The 18,201-nt window shown below is 64.9% G+C and overlaps 3 protein-coding genes across 3 annotated transcripts; 2 read left to right on the top strand and 1 right to left on the bottom strand.

The window, feature by feature from the left end:
- Positions 1-224: 224 nt before the first annotated feature.
- Positions 225-2,234, bottom strand: ZNF319 (zinc finger protein 319). Its single transcript, XM_010217360.2, has one exon. The coding sequence runs from the start codon at positions 2,062-2,064 to the stop codon at positions 400-402; it is 1,665 nt and encodes a 554-aa protein (XP_010215662.2). The 5' UTR covers positions 2,065-2,234; the 3' UTR covers positions 225-399.
- Positions 2,235-4,196: 1,962 nt separating this feature from the next.
- Positions 4,197-7,565, top strand: USB1 (U6 snRNA biogenesis phosphodiesterase 1). The gene is made up of 6 exons (XM_088536519.1): positions 4,197-4,576; positions 4,661-4,844; positions 5,341-5,394; positions 6,550-6,655; positions 6,964-7,047; positions 7,251-7,565. The coding sequence occupies exons 1-6, from the start codon at positions 4,198-4,200 to the stop codon at positions 7,353-7,355; spliced, it is 912 nt and encodes a 303-aa protein (XP_088392645.1). The 5' UTR covers position 4,197; the 3' UTR covers positions 7,356-7,565.
- Positions 7,566-9,812: 2,247 nt separating this feature from the next.
- On the top strand, positions 9,813-14,845 carry MMP15 (matrix metallopeptidase 15; the record flags this gene model as incomplete). The annotated part of the gene is made up of 10 exons (XM_088536499.1): positions 9,813-9,887; positions 11,123-11,271; positions 11,470-11,592; positions 11,904-12,211; positions 12,347-12,508; positions 12,644-12,867; positions 13,069-13,207; positions 13,505-13,655; positions 14,015-14,130; positions 14,320-14,845. Coding segments are annotated over 10 exons (1,917 nt in total), but the record flags the coding sequence as incomplete, so codon positions are not given.
- Positions 14,846-18,201: the final 3,356 nt, after the last annotated feature.

Below are 18,201 nucleotides of genomic sequence, written 5' to 3' on the forward strand. Positions count from 1 at the left end.
CTGGCGCTGCCCTGATCCCTCTCCTGACCTTGCTAGGCAGGACAGCGGATAGAGGGCCCGCGTGAAGGGCATCTGGGCAGAGACCGGCCATCTCTCAGCCCTGGAGCTGCAGATACAACGTGAATTACAGTCCAGGGGACAACAGGCAACTACGGGCATCACCTCCTCTCCTCGCCTACCTACTTTGCTCTCCCTGCTCACCAAGCTTTTCGCATCATCCCCTGGCACGTAGGTGGCACACGAACCGCAGAGGCCAGCGGAGAGTTGCCCCAACTGCCCGCCCTACCTCCCCATCCCACCACGACTCCTTGGAGGCCGCCTACAAGCGAGGAGGAGGAAGGGGAGGCCGAGGCTCAGGAGCGTCGCATGCAAGCTGGCAGCCACCGCCGTGCGGGGGACTCAGGGCAAGCAGGCGGCCACCTGGTAGGCGCCCTCGGCCGTGTGCTGCACGCTGTGCTCCTGCAGCAGGCCCAAGTCCAGGAAGCGTTCGCCGCACCACATGCACTTGTACTGCTGCTCCCGGGCATGCACGCTGTGGTGCTTGTTGAGGTGCTCGCGCTGCTTGAAGGCCTTCTCGCACGAGGGGCACTTGTAGGGCTTCTCGCCCGTGTGCACGCGCCGGTGTCGCTGCAGGTCCGAGGCGTACTTGAAGCGCTTTTCACAGTCGGGGCACTTGAGGGGCTTCTCGCGGGCCGGGTCGCAGCGGTGCTGCACGAACTCGGAGGAGGAGAAGAAACGTCTCTCGCAGAGCGTGCACTTGAGGGGCTTCTCGGCGCAGTGGGCCAGCTGGTGCTTCTGCAGCGCCGAGGCGCGCTTGTAGGACTTGTTGCACACCGCGCACTTGAAGGGCCGCTCCGCGTTCTGCACGCACTTGTGCCGCAGCAGCTCTGAGGACTGGTTGAAGCCCTTCTGGCACACGTTGCACTTGAAGAGGTTCTCGATGCCGTGCACGTGCTGGTGGTAGACCAAGTGCGAGGGCTGCACGAAGCCCTTCTCGCACAGGTTGCACTTGAAGGGCTCCTCGGCCTTGTGCGTGCGCCGGTGGCGCATGAGCGCGTACTGCTGCTTGAAGCTCATCTGGCACAGGTCGCACTTGAAGGGCCGCTCCTCGCTGTGCGTGCGCTCGTGCTGCCGCAGGTCCGAGGGGCGCTTGAAGGCCTTCTGGCACTCCCCGCAGCGGAAGGGCCGCTCGCCGCTCGGCGTGCAGGGGTGCTGCAGCAGCTCCGAGGACTCCTTGAAGTGCAGCTCGCAGACGTTGCACTTGAAGAGGTGCTCCCCCGAGTGCGCGTACATGTGGCGCACCAGGTGCGAGCGGTGCTTGAAGGTCTTCTCGCACACCGTGCACTTGTAGGGCCGCTCCGAGCTGTGCGTGCGCTTGTGGTGCACCAGGTGGGACGACTGGCTGAAGCTCTTGTCGCACAGCGTGCACTTGTACGGCTTCTCTCCCGTGTGGATGCGCTCGTGGCGCGACAGCTCCGAGAGGTGCTTGAAGGTCTTCTGGCAGATGGAGCAGCTGTAGGGCTTCTCCGAGGGGTCAAGAGGCTGCGCGTGCTCCGCCTCGGGAGGCTTGTAGGTCTTCTCGCAGATGGAGCACTTCATGGCGTTGCCGTTGTGGACGTTGTGGTGCTGCGCCAGCGACGTGAGGAGGGAAAAGCCCATCTTGCACACGCCGCACACGAAAGGCTTCTGCTCCACCTGGATGCACTGGTGCTCCAGGAGGTCGGTGGCCTGGTGGAAGATCTTCAGGCACTGCGTGCACTGGAACGAGCGGTCGTGGCCCGGCAAGCACTGGTGCTCGTGGGGGTTGGACAAGTGAGCGAGGTCGTGGCCGCACACGCCGCATTTGTGGGCCGGCTCTCCAGGCTGCAGGGCAGCGTGCTGGTGGTGCTGCAGGCTGGGCTCCGGCTGCAGTAGGATGCCGTACACGGCGCAGCCCAGCGGGTTCTCGGCAGCGCTCGGCGGGATGGAGTGCTCCGGCAGCGCGGCGCTCCCGCTGTGGTGCTGCGGCGGCGGCGGCGGCGCCTGCTGGGGTTGCTGCTGTGGCTGCTGCCAGCTTTCTGACATGCTTGGGGGAAAAAAAACAGGGGGTTAGCAGGGACGGCTTCAGCTTCTTGGTTGCAAAGATTTGAGTGAAAAGTACAAAGCAAAAATATCCAAGAGCCTGATTCTCTCGAGCTGATCCTGAAGCTGAGGATAGGAATTCCAGCCCGCGGGCAGACCCTGGGAGGCGAGGAGGAGACGGAGATGCCACGGGTTCTTCCTTAGAACAGTGGCAGCTCTCTGCTGGCCGCTGCGTTTGGTGCTTTTCTCTTCTTCTTGTTGAACTAAGGAAGGCAGAAGCAAGTGGAGGCCCTTCTCCGTCCTGGCTGCGACGGGCTCACACACCTGGAACGGGTGAGGGATGCAGGCAACAGAGCAGCTCTCTCTGCAAAGAAGAAGACAGCTCAGGTCAGTTCTCAGGGAAAGCCAGGCGGCTCTCAAGCGCAGAAAGCATCCGCAGAAGGGACAGGAGTCTTCCTGAGCTCCTGGCCAGGCCTTTCCCGACGCTTTCACATAAGGTTTCTCCAAAAAGCACACGGGCTGGCTAAAAGGCTTCCCTCTGGAAGCTCCCCATCACGTGCCAGGCCCCAGCTTCAACAGGATAAACACATTTACTGCAAAGCACGAGACTCCAAAGCAACCAAGGGAAATTGTAGAGATCTTGGAGGAAACGCCAGCATGGCCTGATCACAAATCAACCTCCCTGGTCAAGTACCAAGGCTCTTCCTCGAGCTCTGCAACTTAGAGCACCGGAGAAGGGAGGCACTGAGGAGATGCCTCCTCTCCCTGCAGTGTTTTCCTTGACATGATGCCACACCAGATTTCTGCCCATAAAGTTTCAGTCCTTCTTGCACATAAAGATGGATATTCAATAAAACCTGAGCTCAGCTAAGAGGAGAGTTAAATCCCCTGGTGAGAGGAGGACAGGAAACTTCCATGTGTCTCCAGAGAAAGGAAAGGGACAGGCCCTGGTGAGAAAGAAGCAACTATTGCTGGAAGAACGAGACCTATTTCTGCATTGAACCTGCAGACCCAGTGCGAGCCCAAACTCTGGTGTTTATTTTACTTGGGGCGCAATAGGATAAAAAAGACACTCCCGGGCATCGCCATCTCCTGCAGGGCGCAGCTGGGCCCAGGCTGCCCCCGTGGAGCAGTGGACCCGCGTCCGCCTCTACAGATGCTTCATCCTCGGGGCGGCGGAGCCCCCGCCACGGCCGGGACGCAAAGCCCTCTGCCCTGGAGCACGGAGCTGCGCCCGCCACGGCGCCCACAACCCACCGGGCACGGGAGCGGCCTGTGCGCCCGGGGCATCGGCGGCACCGCAGAACCACCAACCTGGCTGTCCCGGAGCGAACCGAACCGCCGCCGGACCGGGGCGTCCTGCACGGAAGGTGGCAGCGGAGCAGCAAGCAGTTATGGAGACGGCGGCGGAGCAGCGGAGAGGGGCTTTTCCGAGAGGAGCAGCGGCTACAGCGAGTCCCAGGGCTCGGGGCTCCGCGTCCCTCGGCCTCCCGGAGCTCGGGCCGGGCCGCGGCGCCGGCCCTGCGGACCCCGCGGCGCCCGGGGCGCCGCTCGCCGCCTCCCCGCCGCCCCCGGCCCGGCCTCCACCTGCTCCCGCCGCCCCCGGGGAGGCTGCACAAAGGGCGGCGGCTCGGCCGGGCCCCGCTCACCTGCGGCGGGAGGCCCGGGGCCGCGGCCTGCGCGTCCGCCCGGCCCCGCGCGGCGCCGGCGGCGGTACCGGGGCCGCGGGCGGCGGGGGCGGCCCCGCGGGCGGCGCTGCGGGCCGGGCCGCGCTCCGAGCCAAGCCGGGCCGGGCCGGGCTGGGCCGGGCTGGGCGGCGGCTCGCGGCCGCGGGATGGAGGCGGCAGCCCGGGCCGGCCGCGGCGGCGGCGGCGGAGGAGGCGGCGCCGGGGGCGGGTCCGCGCCGCGCTGCCCCCTGCCGGGCCGCGCCGCCAACGGCGCCGCCAACCGCGGCCCCGGGGGCTCCCGCGCCGCGAGCGGGGGCAGCGGCGGCGGCGGGAGGCGCAGGGGGAGCGGGGGGTCCCGGTGCGGGCGGGCAGGGCGGCGGGACGCGGGGCCCGCGCGGGCGGAACGCGGCGGCGGCGGCCGCGGGTTCCGGCGGGCGGCGGCAGCGGCGCACGGCGGGCGCGGGGCGCCATGCGGGCGGCCGCGCTCGTGGGCTACAGCGACAGCAGCTCCGCCGAGGAGCACGAGGAGGAGCCGGAGGAGCGCGGGGAAGCGCACGGAGCGGCCCGAGGTGCCCCCCGCGCCTGGTGGGTGCGGGACGGGGCCTGCGGCCTACGCTGCCGCACGGGCGGGCAGGCGAGTGCAAGGAAGCCTCTTCCCTCCCGCCCTCCCCGTGTCCGCAGCGGCAGCGCGGCGGGCGCCCGGCTGCCCGTGCCCGCCGGCGTGCTGGCCATGTTCCGGGAGCAGGAGCAGGCGGAGGCGGCGCTGGACGACAGCTCGCGGCACGGCGGCCGCCTGCGCACCTTCCCGCACGAGCGCGGCAGCTGGGCCACCTTCGTGTACCTGCCCTGTGCGTGCGGCTGCCCCGCGCGCGGCGACGCCGGCTCCCGCCAGCCGCCCCGCGCTGAGCGCGGCCCCTCGCTCTGCCCCGCAGACGAAGCCCCGGAGGAGTTCGCGGAGCTGCTGGAGCTCGTGGTGCGCCGCGCTCGCGCCCACGGCGCGCCGCTCACGCCCGTGGAGGGCTTCCACGTGAGCCTCTCGCAGAGCGTCGTGCTGCGCTACCACTGGATAAACCCCTTCGTGCAGTCCCTCAAGGAGCGCCTGGCCTCCTTCCACAGGTAGGGGCGGCGGAGCATGAGCTCCGCGCTTCTCTTCCCCTCTTGCTCTGCGTCTTCAGCAGCGTCTGTAGCCTTCATCTCCCTTGTGCGAGCTGCGGCTGCACAAGTAAAGCCTTGGGAAGGTTTTTGGCTGTCCCAGGGTGAGTCAGTCTGTCCCGGGATAAATGAAGCACACAGGCCTTGTGTTGCTGTCGCATGGCAGTCTCAAGGACAAGGCCGGAGTAGTGCCATCCTGTGAACCACAGATATTCGTCCACTGCTGATTTTGCTGCTTTTGTTTAGCTGAGGCACCCGCTGAGGATCACACAAAGGGGAGTCATTTCAGCTCAGAAAGGTTTCAGTTGCACCGATTTGCTCTGGCTGGAACAAGCACTCATCTCTCTCTTTCCCCAGTTCTGATGGTTTTTGGTGGGAGCTTCTGTTCCCTCCCCATCTTCTCTTTTTTCTCTTCTTCCTTTTTCCCCTTTTCTCAGCTGAAATATCTTTCTGATTTCAGGTTCTTCTGTGTGGCCGACCAAGTGAAGGTTTATACCAATGAGAACAAAACCAGGTGAGTTTAGACCCTCCAGAACAGAACCAGGTGAGTGAGTGGCAGGGCAGCCTCCTGTCCCAGGGACCAGAGGGAGCCCTAGGAGAGGCTCCCAGGTGCCAGCTGCCTCCTCGACCGAGGTTTCCTACCTTTCCCCAGCTGCTTTCAGGAGTAGCCCAGGCTGCGTAGATATTTTTTTAACGTCAGCGCTGATTTTTGGCGCTGGCAGCCTGAAAAGTTTTTATCGCGCCATCTCTGCCAGCTAGCACCTCTCTGCAGAGCTGGAACCCGGGGCTGCAGAATCTCGGCCTCTTTGAGGGAGCTCCGCGCTCAGTATGACCTGAGGCAGACCTTTCTGCTCGGGTTAGATTAACGCTCAGGTTTCACATCAGCAAAAGCCGGCAGCGCTGCCAAAAGGAGGCAGCCCCGTTCACCGCCGTCTCTGATCTGGTTTGTTGTGCGGTTTTGCAAGCGCTTGTGCCGGCGGAGGGAGTGGGTGGCGGGAACGCGCAGCCCCAGGCGAGCGGAGAGGGGGCCACCTCTCTTGGCAGCAGCGCCGCTTGCGAAACTGCAGCGCAGGTCTTCAAAGAGCTGCAGACAAATGGCCCAGACAGCGCCAGTTCTCTCGGGCATCAGCTCAGCCTGATGGTGCCGGATCCAATTTAAGGCTATTAAGCATTTTAAATGTCAAAGCACTTTTTTTTTTTTTTTTAAGGGATTGAAATTCTGAAAAGTTGCTGAATGTAAGGGACATGGCAGCCCACCAAGATGCGGATGCTGGGTGGGACTTAAGTTTTCCAACAGTAACGTCTGTCTTCTCAAACACAACCGCTACGCTTGCACAGGACACCGCTCTACTGTAACACCCGTTAACAACGTCAGCTGCATTTTGTTTGCCTGGAAAATGAGTTTTTGAGCCACAGAAGGACACTGAGTATAGTCTGATAAAGCTATGTAGTGTATCACCCAGGCCTGCTTCTTCAATTGGCTCTTTTCCCCCCTCCTGCCATGTTGTTATGAATGTTCTGGGACTCAAAGGGCTCAGCTGCAGTTCCCCAAATCAGGGGATTTTTTTCCCCCTTTAGATAAGGGCTAGGGTGTTTATCTGGTAGGAACGTGCTCCTGGCTGAGCTGGAGCTCAGAGAAGGTGCACTGTCTCTTCTGGTCTTTCTTTAGGACCTTTATTGGCTTGGAGGTCTCCGCAGGGCATTTCCAGCTGCTGGAGCTGGTCTCCGAGGTGGACAGGGTTATGGAGGAGTTTGATCTGCCCACGTTCTACAAGGTGAGGCGTCGCGCTCCCCTGCTTGTCCAGAGATGACGGCTGGTTCCTTATGCAGCGGCTGGGGGGCTGCAAACTCACAAAATGTCCAACCCCAGGTATTAGGAAGGACATTGCCTCCCACAGGCCACTGGTTCTGGGTGCTTGTCCATACCAACGCCCTGCGCAGGAGTTTGCTGGGAATGGGGCTACCACAAGCCTTCGCCATCAGGGATGTCTCACTGCAGCTGCTTGCACGGAGCAGAGGCTCCTCTAGACCATGAGATCTGATCCTTGGAGGGCTTTTTTTTTTTTTTTTTTTCCCCCTTCAGGACCCATCATTCCATATCAGCTTGGCCTGGTGTGTTGGAGACCTGACTAGCAGGCTGGAAGGGCAGTGCTTGCGGGAGCTCCAGGTACGTCCCCATGCAGCATAGAGGGGAAGGGATGAGCAGAGCTGCTGGCCAGCCCTAGGGGAAATCAGAAGCTTCCCAACCCCAAACAGCCTCGTCCCTGACGCGGTTCTGAGAGGGAGCTGCAGCTCATATGCTCTAAGCTGCTGGCTCCGTCCTCTGGTGGATCCACCTTCCTTATACTGACTCCTGCTTGCGTTTTCCAGGACATTGTGGACAAGTTTGAGGACTCGGCATACCTGCTGCGCATTCAATGGGAGCAAATCCGTTGCAAGTCAGGGAACAAGTACTTCTCCTTCCCCTTGAGGTAGGACCCAGCGGGCTGTGCACTTCAGAGCCCTGAAGACCCTGCTCTTCGACACTGAGCTGTTCTGTCCTGCAGCTCTGCACCGCGTGGGCTGTCCCACGCACCCTTCTTGCCTGCTCAGCAGCTCTGGGGACTTTGTGGCCTCAAGCTGGCCATTGGGCTACTTCCAGCTTTAAGCTGTTGGCTGAAGAAATGTGTGTTTGTAGCAGATTTCTGCCTAGGCTGCTGACAGCACCCTGCTGTATGTGCTGTAGTCAGCACAGGAGGTTCCAGACATCCTACAGTTGCTAATTTTGCTGTTTTTTTTTTTCCTTTTCAAAAACAAATGTATAGAAACCGTAGATGCCTTATGGTGGGGAGAAGGTAGAGTGGGAAGCTGTGGGAGGCAGAGTGTCTGGCACAGTTGGAAATAGCAGTGCCTCGTCAGGAAGCTCGGAACACGCTGGCTGCGCAGGAGTCTTTAGCTTTGATTTGTAAATGCAACGACACCAAGCTAGACTCTTTCCCCGGCGCATCTCCCACCTCAAGAGAAGATCCCGTGTCGCATTCTTCCTTTCACACTTGCCGCCTCCGCAGAGGGATCTCAGTACGAGATCCTCCTGCCAAACAGAGGTGAAAATTAAATATTGACAGAGAGACTGGATATCCCGTGTGTTTCCATGCTAACTAGTCTGTCTCCAGTTTAAAAGAATGACTTTGCTTTAAGATGAGATCAAGACTTGAGGCAGAGAGGGGGATGTTTCTCCTACCTTGAGCCCAAGAGAGGGCAGTGTTGGCTTTTGCATCCTGGAAAGGCAGTGCCCGCTCAGGCAAGTGGATGGGTGGCAGCTTTAACCCGTGCTATCCCGCGGACACGGCACGTTGCAGCCTGACGCTGCTCGCTGCAGGCTGGGCTCCTCCTGCTGCACAGGGGCCTTCCTGGCCTCGCTGCTGCCAGGGGGTCTGCTGCGGTCTGAGCAGGGCACGTGGTGCTGCCCTGAATCCTTCGTTCACGGTTCGTATGATGAAAGACTGCGGGACTTTATCTGGGCAGTAAAATCCGTTTTATTTACATCATAAAATTGTTTCTGTGCTATCTTTGCGCTGTTGGATTTCAGGCATGCTGGGCTGAAGCAGGCTTCAAAGGAGGTGATGCCCACGAGTGTTTTGTGGGGCTGGGCGCTGCAGTGCCCTTCCTCTTGTTGTCCAGGAGAGCCCAGGGGCCTCGGGATATCGGCCTCAGCTCCTTCGCCGGCTCAACGCAGGGCTTGGCGAGCGGGCACATTGCACCAGCACTTTCCTTGGGTGACACTTGCTCTCTCCCCACTCGAAATTCCGGCACCCAGCACTGTCCCGCTCGCTGCACATGTGAGCATTCCCCCTCTCACACCAGCCTTGTTTGTAGACTTAGCTCCTGAGATGGAGACCTGGGGATCATTGACATTTAGGGCGTTAGTCCCAGGAGACTTTCGGTGAAACTTGGCTCCAGAGCCCGGGCACGTTTCCTCCTGGTTTGAGGCCCTCAGCGAAAGGTTAGTGCTCGCTGAGTAACCACAGCAGCCGCCTGCGCTCTCTGCCCAACGGAGGCCAAGGCTGGCACATCCTGGCGTTTCGCAACGCCGCACACGGCCAGCGGCGTCAGTCAGGCCAGTCCTCAGCCCTCCCAGCGCAGCGGGTCTGGGGACATCCCGGTGCCTCGTGTGCGCTCTGGGAATGGGGCTGCACGCTTGGCTTGGGGAGCCCTTCCCTTTGGAAAGGGCAAGTGCTTGTCCGCCGTGCCCTGAAGGCGGGGATACAAAAGCGGCTCTGTTGCGGAAAGCGGGAAGCCGGTCACAAAGAGACGGCGCCGCCGCGGCACCCGGCTCGCCGAAACGCAGCCGCTCGCGAGCTGCAAAGTCACCGTCGCACGAGGCCGGCAGCGCCGTGCCAAGCGCTTCCTGGCGCGGCCGGGCCCGGCTCCGTCCCTGCCCCGGGCACACGCAGCGTTTCCTTCCCCGCGGCGCCGCTCGCACAAGGGACCGGAGCGGGGAACGAAGCGGAGCCGCTTCCTCCCGCGGGCGGGGGACGCGGGGCCGGTGCGGCGGGGTCCGGGTGCTGGATGCTCCCCCGGGGCCGGTGCGGCGGGGGCAGGGGGGGTCCGGGTGCCGGATGCTCCCCCGGGCCTCGGCGCGGACCCACGGGCGCAGCGCGGCGGGGGAGGTGCGTCCTCGCCCCGCCCCGCGCGCGGCCGCGAGCGGGGCCGCATGGGCCGGGCCTGCGCGCGCGCACAAAGGCGGCGCGGGAGGCGGCGCCGCGCAGCGCCGCCCCTGCCCCTCGCGCGCAGCCCCCGGGCCGCCGCGCCGCGCCGGGCCGCGCCGGGGCCATGCGGGCGGCGTAGCCGGCGCCGCAGCGAGGGCGGCCGCGAAGCGGCGGGGCCGGGCCCGGCATGGGCGGCGGCGGCGGCGCGGGGCGGCCGCGGCGCGGCGCCTCCTGCCGGGCGGGCTGCGCGCCGCGCTGCGCCCTCCTGCCGCTGCTGCTCGTCGTGGGGGCGGCCGCGGGCAGCGAGGTGAACGCCGAGGTGAGCGGGGGGCGGCGGGGGGCGGCCCCGGGGCGCAGCGCCCATCCCGCGCCGCGCAGGTGCTGCCCGGCGGCGCCACCTGCCCTGCGCCCGCCGCGAGCCCCGCGCAGGTGCCGCGGGCAGCCGAGGAGGCTCTTTGTGGGCGCCCTCGGCTCTGCGGCGCAGCCTCTCCAAGAGCCCTTCACAAAGCCCGGCCCGAAGGAAGCGGCGAGGCCGGGGGCGCGGGCAGCGCGGATCGCGAGTGCCGCTCCGGCCGGTGGCGGGGGCCGCTCGCCGCCTGCCATCGAGCTCCCCGCGCCCGCGGGGCCCGCAGGACAGAAGCCCCTTTGTGGGCGAAGGCGCTGGGCTGGTCGCGCCGCCCCGGGGACGGGCGAGCGGGGAGGGGACGAGCAGCTCCCAGCCGGGTCCGGCAAGGGCGGCCGAGATCCCAGCCCTGCTTCCGGCTCCGGAGGAGCAGGTTCGGGCGGCTGCTCCTCCCTGTTGGAGCCTCGAGGCCGGGCTGGGAGCCGCCAGGGTCGCAGCGGGCGCTCGGCTGCTGTGGTGGCTCCCGGCCTTTCAGCCCCTGCTGCCCGGGATGTTTCCAGTTGCGGCTCCTGTTTGCACGGGCCACCCTCCCGGTGTGGCCGTCACCTTGCAGCCTGGCCGCTCCCTGCGTTCCCGGCAGCAGATCCCGCGTGCCGCCTGCTGCCGCCCGCCTGCGGGCGAGGGCTGCGCCCGCTCAAGCCATTTGCCAGCTGGTCTCTGTTGTCCCTGCGGCGCGTTTCGGGAACCCATTCCCATGCTGCAGGCTGGAGAAGGGGATGCAGGGCCTGATCCTGGCCTCTTCCGGGGCTCTATTCCTGGCCTCCGAGGTGACGGCCGCGAGCTGAGACTTGCCCAGCACTGGCCACTTTCCCGGCATTCTGCCTGGCTGCGGCGCTTCCCCGCCAGCACGCGGGGCGCCCTGCAAGCATGGACACCTGATCCCCTCTGGTGAGGAGGGAGAAGGGGCGCTACGGGCGGGCCGAGCCGTGCCAAGAGCGGTGTCGGAGCTGCCAGCAGGTGGTTAAGCAGACCAGAGGGCGGTGATGGGCTCAGGATGGATGGCCCTTGCTGCAAGGGTGGGCCCCATAGGAGCTTTATCTCCCAGGAGTGCTCCAGGATGGGTTGCTGGTGAGGATGTCAGCTTGAAGGAGAAGGCCCATTGTCCCTGCCCCTTAGCGCATTGCCGTCTCACGCTCGCCTCTCTCCCACAGGCCTGGCTCCGGCTCTATGGCTACCTGCCGCAGTCAAGCCGGCAGATGTCCACCATGCGCTCCGCTCAGATCTTCTCCTCTGCCCTCTCTGAGATGCAGAAGTTCTACGGGATCACAGTCACTGGTGTCCTGGATGAGGAGACCAAAATGTGAGTTTCTCCATGCACTGCCCTCTCACTCGCACAGAAGGCAGCTTGACTCTCTCCTGCTTATCTCTGCCTGCTATTCAGGGAGCTGCGTCCCTCCTCTTCCCGGGGCCTGTCTCCCTGCATGTCCCCTCGCTGCCCCCTCAAGGTCTTTTGTGCTGGTGTGGTACACTGAGCCCTCGCTTGATACCCTCCTGGCAGGTGGATGAAGCGTCCCCGTTGTGGGGTCCCAGACCAGTTTGGTGTCCAGATGAAGTCCAATATGCGGCGGAAGCGATACGCGCTCACGGGGCGGCGCTGGAGCCAGAACCATCTCACCTTCAGGTACCCGAGATCCCCCTCGTCCCTGCCTGTGGAAAAGGAGGCAGTGTGCACCCAGGAGCAGTGGGAGAGGCCGGTGGGGTCCATGGTGGTGGGGAAACACCACATGATCCTGTTATGTTGGCAGCGCAGCCCCTGCGCCAGCAAGACCCCGGCACCCACCGCATGACAGCACCTCCCCACTTGAGATCTGTTCCTGGCCAGGCAGGGGCCACCAGCTGCAGACCCCTCCGGGCCAAAGCGGTGGCGGGGTGAGCGGGAGGGAGCCTGGCCGCGGCCGTCCTGAGCGCGCGTCGCTCCTCTTGTGCCCGCAGCATCCAGAACTACACGGAGAAGCTGGGCCGGTACCACTCGTACGAGGCCATCCGTCAGGCCTTCCGGGTGTGGGAGCAGGCCACGCCGCTGGTTTTCCAGGAGGTGCCTTACGAGGACATCCGGCTCAAGCGGAAGAAAGAGGCTGACATCATGGTGCTCTTTGCCTCCGGCTTCCACGGAGACAGCTCCCCCTTCGACGGCGTCGGGGGCTTTCTGGCCCACGCCTACTTCCCTGGCCCGGGCATGGGAGGGGACACGCACTTCGACTCGGATGAGCCCTGGACGCTGGAGAACACGGACGTGTCTGGTGAGTGGGTGGCTTGGGAAGGTGACACAAGGAGCCCGCCCACCCGGGTTTAGTGGCACAGCAGGGCACGGGCTCCACTCCATCCTGCTCGCGGAGCGGCACCTCTGCCTTCACCAGCGGCACCTTTCCCCGCAGGGAACAACCTTTTCTTGGTGGCCGTGCACGAGCTGGGACACTCGCTGGGCCTGGAGCACTCCAGCAACCCCAGCGCTATCATGGCCCCCTTCTACCAGTGGATGGACACGGAGAACTTCCAGCTGCCCGAGGACGATCTCAAGGGCATCCAGCAGCTGTACGGTGAGGGAGGCCCTGCACCATTCCGCGGGACACGGCCCATGGAGGCTGGAGCTGGTGCTCCGAGCTGTGCCCACCATACACAGGGCTGCCTGGTCTGTACTTGCCCCCATCCATTTTCTCTCTCGCCCTGTCCAGGTACTGCAGATGGGCGCCCTCAGCCCACCAAGCCCTTGCCCACCGTGACGCCCCGGAGACCCGGCAGACCTGACCAGAGACCCCCCAAGCCGCCCCCGCCGGGCAAACCAGAGAGGCCCCCCAAACCCGGCGGCCCAGACCGGCCTGACCAGTACGGTCCCGACATCTGCGACGGGAACTTCGACACAGTGGCGGTGCTGCGAGGGGAGATGTTTGTGTTTAAGGTACCTCCTGGTCTGGCTGCCGTGCCCGGGTCTGCCCCTCTCCCCAGTGTGACAGCTGCTCTCCCAGGTCTGTGCCTGGCTCTGCCGCCCCGTGTCGGGCTGGGGAGGTGGCAGTCCCTGGGTGGAAGGGCTCAGCGTGGTGACGGGTTTGGATACCATGTCCCTCCATGAGCCCCTTGCTGACACCCCCTCTGCCCCCAGGGTCGATGGTTCTGGAGGGTTCGGCACAACCGGGTGCTGGACAACTACCCCATGCCCATTGGGCACTTCTGGCGGGGCCTGCCTGGGGACATTGATGCCGCCTACGAGAGGCACGACGGGAGATTTGTCTTCTTTAAAGGTGAGCAGAGCTGCAGGAGGAGAGCCCTCAAGGCTCCATGTTATGGCCTGGTGCCCCAAGCGGCCGAGTGTCCCTGAGCCCATCCTGACCTGTCCTGGCAACGGGATGGGGTGGCTGCGGAAGGAGCCATCAGGACGGGGGCAACAGAGCCCCTGGTGCTCGTCTTGGACCCTGTGTGCAGGGGCAGCAAGGAGACCCAGAGCAGGGCACCAGGACAGACAGTGTAACTCCCATCCTGGTGTGTGCCACCACCACAACATCACCCACTTTCCTGTCTCCGTTTCCTTCCCTGCCCAGGGGACCGGTACTGGCTTTTCCGAGAAGCCAACCTGGAGCCCGGCTACCCGCAACCCCTGAGCAGCTACGGGCAGGGCATCCCCTACGACAGCATTGACACCGCTATCTGGTGGGAGCCCACGGGGCACACGTTCTTCTTCCGCGGGGACAGGTGGGTGCTCCTGGGTGCTCTGCCTCGCCAAACCTCTGTCCTTGCCTGTGTCTTGATTTCCCTGTCTGGAAGAGGGATGACGGGTGCTTGGAGAGGAGAGAGGGAGCCCTGCAGGTGGATGGAGGGATGGGTGGGCTGATGGCACATGACTGCCTGGAGGAGGGCCAGATTGGGAAATTCCTGAGGGGAAAAGTGGGGAACTGTGGAAGTGCGGATGAGGAGGAGTGTCAGCAGATGGAAGGGGCCATGGGAAGGCCCATGCCACCCACCAGGACAGCTTTCCTTCCTCCGAGGACAGGACCACCCGAGGGTCCTGCTGCACCTCGCCTGCTCACGTGGCCCTCTCTGTCCCCCCGCAGATATTGGCGCTTTAACGAGGACACCCGCTCGGTGGACCCCGGCTACCCGAAGCCCATCTCCGTGTGGGTGGGCATCCCCCCCTCGCCCAAGGGTGCCTTTCTCAGCTCGGATGCTGGTAAGCAGAGGAGGATGGAAGGGTGGGCAGCAGATGGACACCCACAAGCCTGGAGGTCCTGTTTCCTCCCCTCCACTCTGGAGGGAGCCAGAGCAATCCCGGGTGTCCTGGGCTGAAGGGGGCCAGGGGCCACCCAAGGCAGGAGCGGGACCCAGCTGCTCCCCCCTCACCCCCCATCTCTTCCTGCAGCCTCGACCTACTTCTACCGCAGCACAAAGTACTGGAAGTTCGACAACGAGCGGCTCAAGACGGAGCCGGGCTATCCCAAATCCATCCTGCGGGACTTCATGGGCTGCCACACAGAGCTGCTCCCCGACCCCAACCCCCGGTGGCCCGACGTGGACCGGCCACCCTTCAACCCCGATGGGGACGGTGGCGAGCGCCCGGGCGGTGGCACCGAAGCCGACGAGGACAAGGCGGAGGAGGAAGAGGAGGAGGAGGAGGATTACGGCGCGGGCGGCCCCGGAGCGGGCGGCGACGTGGACGTGGTGGTGCACATCGACGAGTACGCGCGCACCATGAGCGTCGTCATGGTGCTGGTGCTGCTGGTGCTGCTGCTCTGCATCCTCGGCCTCATCTATGTCATCGTGCAGATGCAGCGCAAGGGAGCGCCCCGCATGCTCCTCTACTGCAAGCGCTCCCTGCAGGAGTGGGTCTGAGCCCCCCGGCCCCCTCCCGCCACCGTGGTGCTAACGACAAATCTCTGACCTCCCCCGCGCCCCGGCCCCCACGGCATATTTATACCGCGGCCACTCGTCCCTCCCCTCTCCCCCCAGCCGCTTGCTTTATCTCTGGGGCTGCAGGAAGCGGAGGGGCCAGCTGGGTGCCCCAAGGCCAGGGCGAGGGGCCCTTCCCCTCCTCAGTAGCCATTGTGTAGCCGCTGCTCCTGACCTGGCGCCTGGGGGCATTTGCCATCTTGGGGAAGTGCAGGGGACAGGGCAGGAGGGTGGTTGTATCCTTGGGGTGGCTCTGGGTGCCTCCTCTCTCACCCCATCTCTTGTTTCCGTGCCAAGTGCCAGGGATGAGGCCGCAAGTGCAGTCAGCTTCCCCAGGCCTGAGGCCGGGGCCTGCTGCCAGCACTGCTCATCTGTGCCAGGAGCTGGCCGGCCTCAGCACCCAGGGAAGCTGCCCACACCTGTAGCGGGGCCGGGCGTCCGTGGGGAAGCGCGCGGGGAAAGGGAGCGCCGAGGGCCCTGCGCCTGTTTCCTGTTTAACCATTCGTAGCTGCGTGACCGGGATGCGGTGCCTAAAGATAGCTCAGAAACCCGAGCTGGGAAAGCGCGCGAGGGGCCGGCGCTCTCCCCCCACGCTCCCCCCGCAGCCGCTGGCGCTGCGCTCCCATTTGACTTCCTCCTCCTCCTCCTCCTCCTCCTCCTCCTGCTTCCGAAGTGAGCGCAAAGCTCGGCGGGGGGGAGCGCAGGCCCTGGGCCTTGTCCTTGCATTAAAAGCGGTCGGGTGCGTGGAGAGCTGTGATCCCGACATCTTTTTTTGGGGGGCGCCTGGGGGAGGGAGGGGATCACCCTGCGGCGATGCCACCGCGGCACCCGCTGTCCTGGTCCGGGGCGGGCGCCGCGACCCCGCGCTCGGCGTTTTTGGGGCGGCGGCGGGGCCTCGAACAGAGGCGCCTTTCATGGGCACCCTCGCCGGGGAACACAGGGTGCCTTGTTCTCCCCCCCGGGCCTTTCGCCTTCGCCCCCTCCCCGCCATTGGCCTGCGGCAAAGGGGGTTTTGCATCCTCGGCGCGCGGCGGGGGGGCAGTTCAGCTCCGCTCCCTTCCGGCTCCGGCGGAGCCTCGGCTTCTCCCGCCTTTGGCCCACAGAGCAGGGCTGGGCAGGCCCAGGAAACTGGAAAGGAAAGCGATTCCCTGGAGGCGCCGCTGCATTTTTCCCGCAGCTCCCGGCCGGGTGCGCGGGAACCTCCGACTGTTTCAGCGCAGCAGCATCCAGCCGCGCTCCGCTCCTGGGAACGCTCGTGCCGGGTGGCTGCTTGGCCTGGGAAAGGGCCGGCCGGGACGCCCCAACCCATCCCCACACGCCATGGGCACCCAGGCTTTGGGACACCCCTTCCCACCCCACGTTGTTCCCAGCGGAACTGGTGCCAGGAGCCTGGGGCCATCTGGAAGCGCTCACTGACGGCAGCGAGGGAGCCGCCGGAGCGGGCGCGTGCGGCAGCCGGGCTCGGTGCCACGGGGCCGCCTTCCCCTCCCACGGCCTCCCGGGGCCCCACGCATGCCCGGCACCTCCCCGGGGCCCGGCCCAGCGCCAGCAAGCGGCAGCTCCCTGCCCTGCCTCCGGCGCTTCCCAAATTAGGCCGGAGAAGGGCCCCAGGAGCGCAGCCCCCTGCGGGCGCTCGCACTGCCCAGCTGTGCTGCCAGGCCCAGGGAGCTCCAGCAAGGAGCAGCCCAAGGGCCTGCAGAGGCGGCTGCAGGGGCCACCGAGCGCCCTGAGCCCCGATGGGGCCTGCGAGGTATAGAGAACCCTGGGCAGACAAGCAGATCCCGTCCCGTGGTGCCAGGGGTGTCCCCTTCCCACACACACCCGTCCCCTGCGCTGAGAGCAGAGCCCAGGGCTGGCCGGCGCCGGAGGAGCTGCTCCTCCAGCAGTCGGGGCTGCCACACGAGCCAAGATGCCACCAGACCCTCTTCCTCAGGGACAGGTCATTCCCCCGTCCTCGCTCCGCCGCTCCAAGGGCGTACGCAGGACCTGTGAGTGCTGGAAGCGTCCCAAGGCTCCGGGGGCAGCACCCACGGCCAGGCCGGGTGCCCCAGGCAGACTGAGCGCCAGCTGAAGTGCCACAAGGATGGGACCTCCATCACAAAAGCTTTGCTAGGGGTTGCTGGTGCCGAGAGGAGCCCTGTGATGCTTTGGTGTCCCTGCCAGCAGCATCCTGCTTTCCCAGGGGAAGAGCGTCCAACCTTCACTCTCCCTCCTGCCAGCAGGCTCAGCATTTGACGGGAGAACAGGAGGAGCCAAGGCTGAGTTTTGGCACAGCCCTCCATAAATCCGCTGCCGTCCGGCCCCGAAGGAAGGAGCTGCTATCTAGCGACGCTCCGCTCTGGGCGATGTGTAAACAGGAAGAGCCAGGATTTTGTTTCACGTTCAGAAACGCAGAGCAGGCCTGCGCGAACGCGGGGCTTTGCGGTGGGGGCGTTTCTCCCGGCAGAGCCACTGGCGCCGCTCCCTAGAGGCCAGGCAGGAATTGGCAGCCAGAGCTGTGGAAGTTCCCTGCGTGGAGCCAGCTCCCGCAGAGCGAGTCCCAGTCTGCATGAGGGAGGATTGCCCAGAGCGTGGTCCAAGATGGGCCCCAAGAGGCCATGGGAACGTGGTCCTCTTCCCCAGTGAGCGCTGGGCTGCCAGGGACGACGGAAACCAGGCAAAGGCTGGCGGGGAAGGACTCAGGTCTTACCTTGGCTGGGCCTGATGGATTCCCGCGGCCGCTGCGACTCCCCGGCCCCAGCAAGCGCCACGAGCCCGTCAGGAAAGGGGGCACGAGGCCTGAGGGCGAGCGTTGGCCCCGCGCCCGCTGGTCGAATCCTGAGCCTGGGCCCTGACAGCGGCGAGGAGACGCGGACGGTGCCTTCCCACCCAGGCTTCCTCGGCTGCCCGGAGCTGCCGCACTCTGGGGTCGTTGCAGCGTCTTCTCCAGAAACGCGGCACTGACGCAGCTCCTCCATTTCCAACCCTGCTAACTTGATGATGCCAAAAAAGCAGCTGCGGGATAGCACCCGCCCCGGGGCTGACTCAAAGAGGGAACAGAGCCACCAAAGCAGCTGCAGACCAGAGCCGGGAGCCGGCGCGTGCTCAGGGCCGATGCCCTCAGCGCGCTCCGCTCCGGGAAAGCCCGGCCTTGCTTAAGGCGCCATAACTTAAAGGCAGGTTTTCCCCTCGCGCTGCACAAGCCAGCGCAGGGCTGGGTCATTTCCAGCCTAGGCCCCCGCTGGGGGCTCAGCTGCAGGGAGGGAAGGTGGCAGCTGCTCCCAAACTTTCTCCAGTGCCGGTGGAGGGTGCAGGCTCCTGGCAGGAAGCCTTTCCCCAAGGAAAGAAAGTTGGTTGGAAGCCGGGAAAGGGCTGC

The sequence above is a fragment of the Tinamus guttatus genome, unplaced genomic scaffold (genome assembly GCF_059628265.1).
Source record: "Tinamus guttatus ecotype Peru unplaced genomic scaffold, ASM5962826v1 Tinamus_guttatus_pri_ptg000674l, whole genome shotgun sequence".
In the NCBI taxonomy this organism is placed as follows: Eukaryota; Metazoa; Chordata; class Aves; order Tinamiformes; family Tinamidae; genus Tinamus; species Tinamus guttatus.

Excerpts from the sequence above, each read along its gene's own strand:
- USB1 (XM_088536519.1), top strand. The coding sequence starts at position 4,198 with ATGCGGGCGGCCGCGCTCGTGGGCTACAGCGACAGCAGCTCCGCCGAG. Across the intron at positions 4,577-4,660 it reads CACCTTCGTGTACCTGCCCT|ACGAAGCCCCGGAGGAGTTC; the intron begins GTGCGTGCGGCT and ends TCTGCCCCGCAG. Across the intron at positions 7,048-7,250 it reads AGTGCTTGCGGGAGCTCCAG|GACATTGTGGACAAGTTTGA; the intron begins GTACGTCCCCAT and ends TGCGTTTTCCAG.
- ZNF319 (XM_010217360.2), bottom strand. The coding sequence starts at position 2,064 with ATGTCAGAAAGCTGGCAGCAGCCACAGCAGCAACCCCAGCAGGCGCCG.